Source organism: Episyrphus balteatus, chromosome 2 (genome assembly GCF_945859705.1).
Source record: "Episyrphus balteatus chromosome 2, idEpiBalt1.1, whole genome shotgun sequence".
In the NCBI taxonomy this organism is placed as follows: domain Eukaryota; kingdom Metazoa; phylum Arthropoda; class Insecta; order Diptera; family Syrphidae; genus Episyrphus; species Episyrphus balteatus.
Genome location: NC_079135.1, coordinates 35206399 through 35220874, shown reverse-complemented (window position 1 = coordinate 35220874; position 14476 = coordinate 35206399). Strand labels below are relative to the sequence as shown.

General features: G+C 30.0%; 1 protein-coding gene across 8 annotated transcripts in view; it reads left to right on the top strand.

Moving 5' to 3' along the window:
• Positions 1-14476, top strand: part of LOC129908615 (four and a half LIM domains protein 2) — a 201162-nt gene that overhangs the window by 178166 nt on the left and 8520 nt on the right. The window contains exons 1-2 of one of the 8 annotated variants that reach the window (XM_055985258.1): positions 546-1051; positions 13090-13412. The exons of 6 other annotated variants lie outside the window; for them this stretch is intronic. In XM_055985258.1, the coding sequence (XP_055841233.1) occupies positions 13187-13412 (226 nt within the window). In that variant the 5' untranslated portion in view covers positions 546-1051; positions 13090-13186. Of the gene's footprint in view, positions 1-545; positions 1052-13009; positions 13413-14476 lie in introns of those variants that run through there. One more of the 8 variants, XM_055985257.1, reaches the window with a different exon arrangement.

Sequence of the window (14476 nt, the reverse complement as noted above, 5' to 3'; positions counted from 1 at the left end):
GAGCAATGTTTGTGGGATTTTTATTACGCGACTATTATGTTCCGTGACAATTGAATTTTCCAAGACAAAGCTGAATATAGAATTCAGCACATCAAAACAATTCACTGTAACCCCCAGTTTTCTGTCTTTCAATTTTGTAAACAATAATTTCATTGAAAATAATCTTTATATTATTGAATCTTTTGCTAATTAAATACAAAAAAATTAATTCCGAACAAAATAAGCTCTGTTCGGTCAGTATTCAGCAGTTCATAAAATTTTTACAAAATTATTACACGCACGATTAAAACAATTGCTGTCTGAAAAGAGCAATTTTAAAATTTCTTGTTGTAAATTGATTAAAAAAAAAAGTATATAACAAACGCCCACCTGCGATCCATTTCATTCTCACTTCAAGTTTACACCTTAAATTTCAGTTAAATGATTTTCTTATTAAATGAAGTAGCCCCCTCAAAATGTAAAAATATAAACAAAACTGGTAGATTGCATTAATTGCTGGGGTTGCATTTTTTTTCAGAAAAAAAATTAGGTTTCGTATTCCAAAAATAAAAAAAAAAAAAAAAATAAAACAAAACTTCACTTCTACAACCAAAATTGTTTACCATGTCCAAGGGGCAAAGCTGTTGGTTGAATTGGTAGAGAATGAAATGTATCTTTTTAACTACAGGCTGCTAAACAGCTCCACATCCACCACAGTCAACCATAATTGTGGGGAATCGAACCATTTCCGTTGCCATTTGTTGGAGCTGCTGGCATGTCGGCGGAATGGTTGTATCTGTATCTTATGGTTATGGAAGCACACTGGGGCTGGAATGGAGCTCTGCTTTTTCTGTTGTATGATGAACGTTTGAACGGTTAACAGAGAAGTATTTAAATTCAGTATCTAATCGGCATTCATTGTGAGCGGGTTGCGTACAATGTTTTTTTGTTGTTATTTTGCATCATAAAATATCGTGTGTCTTCTGTAAAACTTCTGGCTTAAGCCTTCTCGGTTTTTGGTCGCGTGCTTTTCTCCTTCCATAAACCAAAGCAAAACAAAAAATAGTGACAAGTGTGTTAAGGGCTTCCTGAATAAATTAGTTAACTCTTTAAGAATTTGTTTGTTGAATACAAATTTCCCTCGTCTTTCACCGAGCAAAAGGAAAAGGGATATTAAAATGCATTGCAATATGGGTGTCTGTCTGTTAAGTTTGTTTGTCTGTTTTATGTTGGTGGGGGGCTTAAGCTAATCTTTATAAATGCAGTAAAAAAAAAAAGTATGTCACGTTTTTGGACCCATTCAATTTGGATTTGGGCAACGACCGGCAAGCAGTGCGGGTGGAATAATAGAGCTATAAAGCACTTTCTTTTCACCTTTTTTGTTTATAAAGATACTTTTGCTTTTGCCGCACATGGAAGCGCGAGTTATTTTTAATTCAAATTGAAGCTAATCACTATGGATGATGATTTTTTTTTTTGTTATAATTTATGTGCTATTTTGTTTATTAACCGCATCACATACATAAAGCGGTTTATCTGTTTATCTTATCTATATAGATATTGTGAGCTTGATGAAAGAAGTAGCTTCTTTTAATACAGAATATACAAGTGTTTTGCTGTTTTTTTTTATTTTGTTCTTATTGAAACATCTGTTTTGGTTTTTATTATTATTTGTTGTATACCTGCAAAAAGCATATACATAGCTTTGAAGTTTAAAATTAATGATAATTTATTATTCAGTTTTCGTTGCATGGTTTTTATGGTCAAAGCTTTATTCTTTTTTATAATTGTTTAACAAAAAATAATAATCATTTTAAAGAAAAAATCAGTTTTTACTATAACAAATTTAGTGTAGGTGTTTTAATAATTTGTTTTTTAAGAAATTGATATTTTTTTGACAAATATGTGAGTAATTTGAATTTTGAAGTTATAAAAGTCATCTTGGGGGTATAATAAGAAAGTATAATAGACTTTTAACTACTATCCATTGTAATTGTTCTAGATTTTACAAGTGATAGAATTATTGAAATTTGTCCTTGTAAAAAAAACTTTTCTTCATTTTCTTTCTTTAAAATTATTTCGATAAATTTGTTTTGTCTTTTTAATTTCCAATACTGGCTTATTCATTTATTTTTTCATCGCAGTTATGTGTTCTCCCAGCCTGCATACTTAATAACTGCGAACACTTAAATTTCTCATTTGAAGTCTTTTGTAAATATCCTTCTTCAATTAACTGAACACGCCTCGCTTGAAAAAATTGACTGATAGTGATAGCATTCAAATGTCAAAATCTTATTAAGCGTGTTCCACTTATTGAGATCTCTGAGGGTAGATTTTCGTTTTAATGGTAATGAGTTTACACTGTACAATCATAATTAAAGATTCATGAAAATTACAATGTTTTGCTCTAACCAAAATATTAATTAGTCTTTTAAACATTCACACTTAAATAGTTTGAAGAAATGTTTCTGAACAATTTTTAAGAATTAAAAAATATTCACCAAGAAAGTGTTAATCAAGTTGAAATTGAAAATTTACATTTGAATCTGTAAACAGATTTAATTTTTAATTTTTTAATTTTTAAAAGTTTTGGTTAAAATTAATTAAATTAAAATAACATTAAAATCAATTATTATTATTGGCGAGCTTGTTTTGCAAAACGATCGTTTCCCAATGTGTTCAATTTAACACCACTTTCATCGAAAATGGATTGAGTTTAAGAAAAGGTGTCTTCTCAGAGAACACTATTTACTTAAGTGCGAGGTTTTTCCATTCACTTGTTGCAGGCGAAAGGTGCAAAAACACTGGAAAAGGGACCTTGAATTTTCAAACTCCTTTTTTACACGTTTAAGTGCTATCCGAACCACAAAATCAAAGATTTATTACTGGTTAAGAGCCCAAAAAATAACCGCAAATGCAAAAATGATGGTATTTCTTAGACCCCGTATTGAACTTGGTATTTTTGCTGAAAGAACTCGTAGTTAAAAAATGGATTGATTTTTCAGAGCAGTGTCGTATCTTCCTACCTACCAGCTTTTATATTGATCAGTTTTTTAAGATAGATGTCTTCAAAATTAGAAAAAAAAACCATAATTTAATATATTTAAAATTAAGATTTACTTCATCAGCGACACAACACAAACAAACCAAAAACATGCCATTGATCAAATTTTACATGACAATGATGATGATAATATAAAAAACTATCAAGGCCTTGTAACAAACATGTTTACGAAAAATATGAATTAATTCAATCAAAAAATCTTTCAATATAAATTTAAACATTAACCAAATACCGAAATACAGAAATGTGTAACATAAACTGGCTCATTGCTCATAGGTGAATTTACTAAAAAGTTTTATAAAGTGTAATAGCATTTTCAATGAATTAACGCTTCGTTAAATTATAAAATATAATTCAATACAAATTTAACCGTTTTGTGTACTTCAGATAAAAGTCTAAAATACACAACATAATTGCTGGCGTACCACAAGGTTGTGTTTTCTCTCCGAACATATTTATATATTCACTTAAACTGTGTTTCTTATTTTTTGATTCAGTTTTGCTGACTGGACCTTGATAGTGAAATTTCGAAAAAAATGTATAAATTATTATTTATGACAGTGTTATTAGGGGTGTTAAAGTACTCCAAATTACAAAGAAAAAACATATTCCCAAATATAAATTTTGCTTGTGTTTACTCAGTTCCTAAATTGTATGCATCAGGAATTAACAAAAAGAAAACACATTCTATCGAATTTTGTTAATCAAATGTAAAAGATCTTTTATGTTTATTTACTTAATCGATAGTCAAGTGAAAAAGTTCACAAATGCATTTCTTTAATCAATTTTGGATTTTAACGATAAACATAAATGAAAAAGATCAAAGGAAATATTTCTTCTTTAGAACTGTGATAATTTATAGACTCCCATTCAAACCCACTCACAAAGCACCTATCATCTCGCAATTAAATTCAATTTAAAAACAAAAAGTTTAATCCCAAATAATCAAGTCTTAATGACAGTTAAAAATGATACTTAATGAGATTAATTTCTGAGAAAAAAAAGAAGTAATTTTCCAGAACGAAAAAGTGTTGTTTAATGTACACTTAATTAAAAAAATGACCAACCTCAAGAGTAATTGAGTGTTTTTTCTTACACATTTTTTTTTTTTTTCATTCTTGCTTCCAATACTAAAAACTAGTTCGAAGATTTTTTGTTTTGACTTGAGTTCGATATGTTCTGGCATATAAAGTGATAAAATATTAAGATTTATGTAGATGGTTTAACCCAGAAGCCGTCAGGATTATTAAGATGTATGAGCTGATGTGAGTTTCCGGCTTTGTACTTGGTACCTACTTCATTTCATGGTTATGGAAAAATAATACACGAAACACTCGAACAAGACAATTTTGATCTTTGATACATTAAAAACAAGTCTTAAACGTTGATGATTCAGAAATTTGTTTGACTGATGAGTGTTATCTACATTTAAGAAGTTTTTAAACAGTATTTTTTTTTTTTTTCAAGATCAGTAACTTTACGCAAGGCAAACAATGTTTGTAATTGAATTTATGTTGCGATAAGAAACTCAGAATTTAGATAAAAAAAACTTCATTTGCATCTGTTTTTTTTTACAAGATAAGATGATAATGATCTCGATAGAAAAATTGTTTGAAACATATTTCCACTATAAACAAGACCGAATTATATTGCCATATCAAGACATTTAAGGTCACATAATTAATGTGCTTTTTTCGACTTTTTCACTTCGTTCATTCATTATTTAATATTAAAGTGTCATTAATCTTTTACTTTTTTGTTAATGCTTTTATTTTTTGAAGGAAGGTTCAATGACTTGAGATGCAACATTTGTCTCATAATTTTTTTTTTTATTAATTAATGATAAGTTTGATGCCCTCACAGAACATTAAAGCAGGGGCGTATACAGGTTTACTTCTTGGGGGGGGGTCATGCCAATTTTTTTTTTTTTTTTCAAAAGTTTTGATAGCAGGCATATCCCTGAAAATGGGCTTTTTGAATTATTAAACATTAAAATTTGTGTGTCTTGCATTTCGAATCGAAAAGTTCCGAATGTAGTTCTAAAAATAACCAAACAAAAACGGTATGAGATTCGTTTAAGTTTAGCGTTAAGCCTTAAAGCCTAGAACGCTGCTGATGTGAAACGAAATTTTTCGTCGGTCTAAACGAGGACAACGAAATGCCTTCGAAACCTGAACCGAAAAATACTCAAAAATTGCAAAACATAAATGAAAGAGAAGCAAACACGCATCGCAGAAAGACATGCAAAATGAACAACAAAAACAAACAAAAAAAACTCAAAATGTCATTTTTCCACACACAATGAATGTCCCCGGCAATTGTTTGTGTGCGAAAAAGAAGTTTAGACTTTCAATTTCGTTGTGCCGAACAGCGTACTACAGAACGAAAAGTTGAACGAAATTTTTGGTTAACCATGTCGTTGTTTCATTTTTGTATGGGATTTTTCGTTTCTTATCAGCAGCGTACTAGGCTTTAATATTGACCAATTGAGGCTATCCTCTCCTAAAAATAAAATGTACTGAACGAGTACTTCGATTGAATAATTTGCCTTAAAACAACTGTTCATTGTTTTCCGCTAGCCCAGAAAGTTAAAATAAAAATCGTTTTTACTTAATAACAGTTTTAACTTTTGAATTAAAAGTCTTCCTAACCTCAAGCAAACGAATCGCAAAGTTTTGTAAAACAAATTGCATTTGAAAATATAATTTTTTTTAAATTTTGTTTTAAAATTGTATGGGAATTTAAAATACCTCTATTAAAATAGTAAAGACAAAAAAAAATAATTTTGGCGATATTTTGGAATTCGTCCGTTTTCAGGTATTAATCAGCGGTTTACAATATAAAAAACATTCAGTTGTATTTATTAGATTAAGCCCTGCTTTTTCAATCGTCAGATAGACTATCAGAAGAATAAATGTCACTATAAAAAAAAAACTTTTATTCCTAGGAATAAGCTCTAACTTAGGTTTATCTAACTATTCAAAAAATTAGCCCTAAGTGATATTTAATAATAATATTTACATAAATTGCCTTAGATAAGGTTGCTTACATTGCTTCTATAATTGGCTGGCCATTGATGATTAACAAATCGATAGTTGTTTCAAAAAATGCAACAGCAAATTTAGTATGTACAAAATACTGTTATATTCTGTAAGCAAACAAAATTCACCAAATTTTATCAGACGAATGTATTGAACTGGAACATTGCAAAAAACTAAAAAGATTTGAGAAATGATATCCTTCTTTAACATTTTGCCGATGACGAATTTTATCAACAGAATTGACCTCCACACAGCAAGGCCACAGACCCCGTGACCCCCCCCCCCCCTTGTATACGCCGTTGCATTAAAGTGGTTGAATAAGTTTTGATGAAATAAAAGCTAGGGTGCAGACAAAATGAGATAAGTAATTGTCATGATTCATGAACAATTTGAACGAAAAAAAAAATTATGAATGCCTCGTTCTATGATTTCTAGATAGGGTAAAGGGTTTTTATTTAACAGTTGCATTTACCTCTTAGTTTAATTTGTAATTTACATATTCAGATTTAAAGATTCAGTCTTTAGAAAACAAAAATATTGGGGAGGCCCTTTTAATTCTTAAATATTGCGTCACTAATTTCATTTAAATGTTGACAATAATATTAAATATTGCATAACAAATTGGTTAATCTGGAAAGTCTTACAAAAAGTAGGCATTTTTTGAGACTTGCTCTCAAAATATTTTTACACATTGATTCTAGCAATTCTAGCATAAGTTGCTCTACTATAGCTATGTACTTAGAACTTTTAGAAACAGAACTGTTCAGTTTTGTTAAGATAAGTGATTGAGGAATAAAAAAAAAATTAAGGGGCACAATTTTGGTTACACACAAGATCAAGACGAGACAAAGTCGAAACATGGTAATACTGACTTCTAAATCTCTGTTCCAGATTCCAGCCTCTATTTTAAAGTGAATAATTTTTACTCTCACACTTTTTCTCTCTTCTCCATAGACTATGGAAGAAAAGGTTCTGTTCTGTCTCCTATTATTAATTTTTGTGACATCTTTTCAATTTCAGACTGTTTTTCCTAACAATTAAGAATTTCCAAGAACATATGAATATTTTTCAAATTATTACAATTCTTACGATTAGCTTTTTATTTTTAATATTGATATATTTATCAATTACACTGGTCAACAAAATTTAACTTTTTTTTGCCACAAGAACCAAAATATACTTTACTAGTAGTTTTTGAGATGCTGAATCCGAATCTGAAGTCAGAAAAATTTGATTGGCCTCCGTTTTTTAAATGTTACCGTTATAACATGCTAAAAAACGTCATTTTGACTGTTTTCGAGATTCTGTTTTTATGTGGGGTAATTCATTATAAACAAATTTGTAACGGTTATTATAACAACATATATTCTTCTTTCAAAAACTGTTTTAATTATCCCGATATCTCTTTTATTGCTCGAGATATCTTAAGTTTCATTTAATAAGCCAAAGAGAAACTAAACTTAATCTAAAGTATAAGTCACTGGTCACAGAATTTTTGCCACAAGAACCAAAATATACTTTTCTGAAGGTTTTCGAGTTGCTGAACTCAAATCCGCAATCGGAAAAATTCTTTTAGCCTCCGTTCTTGAAATATAACCGTTTTAAAAAAACCCTTTTTTTTGCATTTAATAACGGTAATATTTCAAGAACGAAGGCTAATAGAATTTTTCTGATTGTGGATTCGAGTTCAGCAACCCAAAAACCTTTAGAAAAGTATATTTTGATTCTTGTGGCAAAAAAAGTTTAATTTGGTTGGCCAGTGTTGTTTCTGATTCAAAGACCGCTACTTAAATTTTAAATATCTCGGGCAATAAAAGAGATATCGGAAAGATTTAAACATTTTTTGAAAGAATAAAACTAGCTCTTATAGGCAACGTTACAAATTTATTCATAATGAATTACTCCACATAAAAACATAATCTCGAAAACAGCCGAAATTACGTTTTTTGACATTTTCTAACGGTAATATTTCAAAACCGAAGGCCAAGCAAACTTTTCTGTCTTCAGATTCGGATTCAGCATCCCAAAAACTACTAGAAAAGTATATTTTGGTTCTTGTGGCAAAAACCTTGTTGACCAGTGTTATTAATTTATTAATCGCCCACAAAGTTTTGTTAAACAAAATTTAGCTTTTGAACCTTACTTATATTTTAATTATTCATTATTGAATTTATTTTTAGGTGTTAATTACATTTTTTGAGCTAATTATTGTTTTTCTAACACAAAGAAAATTTTGTTTGTACAGTTTCTAATTTATTACTTGTTTAGGTAAACAGTTTTTTATAGAATTTTTAACTCATATACATCAATTATTTTAGTGTTATAAAACATTTTTTTAGACACATTATTTTTTATGAATAGAAAACATGCACAATATGCACACACATTTCTCATCAAAATTATAAAATCATTTTGGTGTGATCAGAAATGGAGTGGATCTTAACAAAAATGATGTTTAGTTTTTAAAAAAATGATGAAGTTTTCAATAAATAATGGAAGTAATTATTTTGGATGATAATAGATAAACAAAAGTTGTGAGAATTTATACAATTTCCTTGTTATGGATGTGTGAAGAAAATATAAGATGTTTTCTTATTGTTCATTAATTATGAGAGATGCGTTTCTTCTTTTTAAACAAAAATAAACTTTAAGTGTTTTTCAAGAAACAAAAAATTAGGTATATGATGTGGTCATACCCTTAAACATCTACACGATCATGTAGAAACACATGTCAAATTTTTCGATATCTTCTGTAAATTGATTTCATATATTGTCTTTATAAAGGACTGAGTTCTCAAATTTTTGACATGTGTTTACTTTATAAGATAGTGTGGAGATACTTTTAAAAGTCTGCCTGCGAGAATGTCTTCGATTAAAGTTCATATTTCTTAAAACTAACTCCACCTGCAATTTTAATTGCATGTCTTAAGTTAAAAACATAAATCAATAACAAACACAAAACGCCTACACTTAAATTGCAATAAAATACAATTAGTTAATTAGTAACAATTAATTCCGTCCACCACGCAAGTTTATGTGGTCTATCGCTTCCTTTTCTTCAATCTTCATTCATATACTAGCAACAAGTAGGTACCAAAGCATGCAAGCATCCGCATTCAGCGTGCAGCTAAATACAAACCATTTACAACATCTAGCCATATTAAGATGTTTCGCCAACGATATAATTGGTGCTCTAGGCTAGTGCATCCGATGGATGAGAACAAATTAACATTTGACCATCACTAGCAATTTAAAAAAAAAAAATCGATAAATACAAACATAAATTGCCAACGCATTTTTATTTTATTGGTAGATACAACTCTATTCAATCCAATGAATGAAGCTAAAGACATTCCAAGTGAACTCGTATCTCATGGCACTGTTGCACCATTGACATTGAATTAATGATGAAAACGTTGGTTAAGTTAAGTTGTGCTCTTACTTAACTCTGTAGTGGTCGTCTAAGTGCCATCGGCCAGGCGTTAAACTTAAATTTGTAGAAATAAAGTGTACGGCTGCGTCTTATGTATTAGCTGCTATGTATATTTAAAATAAAATTCTTAAAGTTTCTTTCACACTATTGAATGAAGTATTTACGCTTGTCAAAATAAAAAGGGAATGAAATGCCATTCTTATGTCAAATTTATGTTTGCAAATAACTTTTAATTAAACAAAATGTGAACATAACCTTAAACTTGTAAATGTCATTAAATGTGGTATAGTAGTTCGCCATTTACACGAGTGACAACTGTTGTAATTTTTGCCTCTCTGTCATTTTTTTAAATAATGGCAAGTCGCCATAAAGGAATGAATTTGTTTTTTGTTTGCCAGTTTTATGACGGGAACTTTTGAAAGTAGTATTCAAAATTACTGCGTAGTCAATATCTCTTGCATACGTAAACGAACAAGAGCCACTTACTGGCCTTACTGCGAATATTCTTATTGACAGTTTTGTGTCAATTAAATGTCATTTAAAATAGGTGCGTCCCACCAAGTGAGATTTCTGAGGGCTCAAGGATTTTTGAAGTGAGACAAAAAATCTCAGCTGAAATAATAAATTGAAATAATTTTTATCATAATTTAATATTTGACTATAAGTTACAATTGTGTGAAGTTGTAGTTGAAGTGTTGGATTTGAAAAAAAAAATTGGACTCATGTGAGAAACTTGTCTCACAAAATTATTTTGCTCTCTTTCAAAATGACATTGAGCCTTCAGAGATTTTGTCTTAGTGGGACGCACCTAATCTATGGACTCACATAGCTGTCAAAATGAGTCTGCGGATTGAGGCCAATGTGAGCTGCATCATGTTGAATACTATCAACTTAAGTAGTAAATGAAAAGTAGTGTATGAATAATTTGATAACACTTGTCCATTTAATTTGGATCTAGTTAAAAACAAAATTCTTGGAGAAATTCAAACAAAACAAAAAAATCGTTGGTAGACCAAAATGGACTATATTGTTGAAAGTTAACCGTTTGCTAATCTTTTTAGAAAGTATTGGAAAACAATCATCAATGTCACTGCGTGCACACTTACAGTGCTGCCAACATTTCGGAAGCGGTTTCATGTAAATTTTCTTCCCCGCTTATAAAAATAGAAATGTCGAATTGGTCACAAAAATGTCTTATCTCTTCCTTTATACGTTTCATTTTAACTAGTAAAAATGGTACCGCATTTAATCTAGACAATAAAAACTACTGAAGCGTGAAAATCGTTAACATAAATCTTTTAACCTTTTCATGGTTTACTTTGACTTAAAGTAAGTTTATGGGCTCAACCATAACCAACTAGTGACATTATAATTGTTTTTAAGACAACAACCTCTAATAGAGTTAATGTTGTGTTTTTCGTATTGTACGAAATACCAATGTTTCGTCAAAGTCTTTACATCTCCACGATCAACCCACAGAGGTATTAAATTTGACGTCATTTTAAACTTAGATTGCAGACAAAAGAAAAACATTATTGAAATTAAATCCCACACAAAGGTTGACCGCAAAGAAAAAAAACTTATAGATCGAATGATATCTAATGCGGATATCATCGTTCACCTAAGGGTATCAATAAATTTAACTCTCTATATAAGTTGTCGAAACCATAAAGTCAATGGCATTCTGAACTCTCACATTCGTATACCACATAAGTACAACTCTGATCGATTTCTATTTTTCTTTTCTTAAAAAAAAGAACAACAACAAAAAATATATTGCTCACCCATCCAAACTGTCACAATATTGATGATTCAAATGGACGGCCATTTTCTATAAGTTGTCGGTTATAAGTCGTTTTCCGTTGTCATCGAATCAAATGACAGAGCTGTCATTATTTTATTTATCCTCTACGCGATCATTGCGGTTGAGGTTTTTTTAAAAGATCTAACTTTACTGTTATTTTATTTTTTTTTTTTTTTTTCATTTGATTAGTTCAAATTGATTTTTTCCTCATAGCACAGCGCGACATGTCACATAGAGCACAAGCGCGAGCGCGTTTCAAGCGCTTACGCCACACAATCAATGTGCATTGTGTTGACAGGTATTGATTTCAAATGCAATTTTTTAACGTGTTGAATGGTGAGTCGTGTACTCGTGTCATATTATAGTAAACAAAATGTGGGTTAAAGTAAATGAAAGAAACTATTTTCTACTCTTTTTTTGTGTAGCTGCAACGAACGTAATGAGCTATTTTTGTGGTTAAATCAAATTGAAAATAAATTTTAGTGTGTCATAGATTCTTCTATTTTATTTATGCAAATTAGTAAACTTTGAATAACGATCTATGTCAAATTTATTAACTGGTCTTGGCTATGTTTTCGATTGTAAAACATCATTTTAAGTGTGAAGAAACGTGTTTCTTTCAACCTCCGCAGTAAAAATCAACTGTCAAATGTTGAGCGAGGGTGTTTCTTATTCAAACAAATTAGCCATGGTTTGTGTCATTCTAAACGAAAGTTGTTATAAGTAGCTGTTGAAAATAATACTTTATTTTCATGTTGATGGTTTTTCTTTAAGTAATTACTAACTTGGACCAGATCTTTTTTCATTTCAAGATTTAGTTAAATTTCTTTGGAAACTTTTAGAAGAAAAAGTCATAATTTAAGACAGTTTGTGGAACACGTCTAAATTTCTATGGCCTTTTAGCAGAGCTAGCACTTTGACAGCCATGATTAAAGTAAAATGTCAAAAATTAACGAAACATTTTTCTTTTATGTGTCAAATGTCATAACTGCCATAAACTGCTGTGCAAAAGCAAATTAATGGTCTTTTCGTTTGGTAAAAAAATCAATTTGTTTATCTAAATCTGTCAAAAAACTGTTGTTGCGAATACTTAATGTAGTTGAACAGATCAAAAATTGTTTTTTTGACAGATTAAGATCAAAAATTAAATTCATTTTTTTACCAAACGAAAACACCATAAATTTTTAAGCTTAACGCAACACTGACGCATTGAATTTTATCCAATGAGTGCGTTCAATGCAACCAAAAGATTATTAAAAGAAATTATCAAATGCTATAAACTCTTTAAGTTCTTAGATTGTGTCAATAATTCAAAAAAAAACCTACCGGGGTGTTTTATGACAAAAGTTTTATTCTCCACCTATTAGATTATTCTTTTGGCACTTCACGAAAAAAATATGAAAGATAAAACAATGTCATTTGTCTAAAAGTAGTAATACAAAATGTTCAAAGGTCGTGCAACCCCGTTGGCATCTGAAAGTAAAGAAGCTAAACCATAAGTTTAAGCTAACCATTTACTTCAAGATAAACAATTGAAAATAATGCAGACTCGTGACTTATTACTCCCGCTTAAGGTCTTCTCATAGAAAAAAAAAAATAAAAAATCAACAACCCAACTCATTGCAATGCATTTTCCCCTTTATCCCAAATAAAGAAAAAGTATCATCTTACAAATTGTATATCTTTAGCTTTTGCCTACCGTGTATAAGATTTTATTGTTGTTATTGTCAAGTCAAAGGTTGAAATAATGAAATCTTAAATCTTCTAGTAATACAATACATAGATAAAAAAAAATACAAAGTGACTTACAACAAAGAAAAAAGAAAGTGTTAAAATAAAAAAATAAATTCACACATAAAAAATTAATGGATATGACAGCTGAAGTTCTGTCAAACGAAATGAATTCCCGTCTACGTTTAACAACAAAAACAGTTGGTGCTGAACGCATCCGAAAAGCCAAAGAAAACAATGAAGATATTGCTGTACTGAGTATGTTCCTCCCAAATGCCGCCGCTGTCGAACAAAACCGGGATTTTTATTGTCATCTTGGTGATTATTGTCGACTGGGTGATCCAAAAAATACAAAAGCAGGTAAACACAATCAATATAGATAATAAAATTGAATATGAAAATGATGGGGAAGTGGTAGTGGGAATTGTAACAGACTCCAAAGGTGATTAACTTGATAATCCATTGAGTAAATATTGAAGTTGGATGACGAGAGCAAATACTATTATTAGGTTTACTTTCTTGACAACACTTACTACCTACTTGTGTTGTTGTTGATAGAAGAAGCTGATGTATTCTACAAGTGTTACTTGGGTTTATCAAAGTACTTTTTAAGCAAAACATATGACATCTCTGTAGTATCTCTGTATGCATTCGAAGTAATGATTTACGGCATAAAGTTTAAACTTGATAAAAATTACCTACCTCAAATATTAGGTGTTTTATTTGTCAACAAATAAAATTTTAATGTGGTACATGTTTTTTATGAAATAATCTTGTTTCATAATTCCAATCACCGAACGATATTTTGAAAACACATGTGTTTTTTGTTCTTTATTTTGACTTAGAATATTGCAAACTTAAAAACATTGCTAATAGGTATGGAGCTTAATTTCATAAGATTGAAGGATGACGTTTGAAACAAAAACATCTGCTTAGAATGAAAGACTCAACACATTCTTTGAGTTCAAAAAACGTCATAAGCTTGCTAGTTAAAGACATCACAGATTTGTATGTATTTATAAGTGTTGATATAGTATGTAGATATGACGTACGAGTAACTGGCGGAGTTGTTTGATTGATAAGTCTACCGTTTGATTGACAGTTTGTGATGGTCGTGCTGATTTAAACCATTTGAATGTCGGCTTAAGCTCTTTGATTTTCTGAATTACCTATTAAGTTTCATGTAAATCAAAGTTATAAATCAATTCAACACTTAGAATATTGGACACAAGTATTTTATAACATCCGTACTCGGATTCTTATTGCATTAAGCCTGGTACGCTGCTCGCACTAAATTTTAGCCGAGATAAAATTCCCATACAAGTTATCGATAATTTGTATGGGATCCATTTTATCTCAGCTAAAATTTTTCGATAATTTGTATGGGAGCTAAAATTTAGCGCGAGCAGCGTACCAAGCTTTAA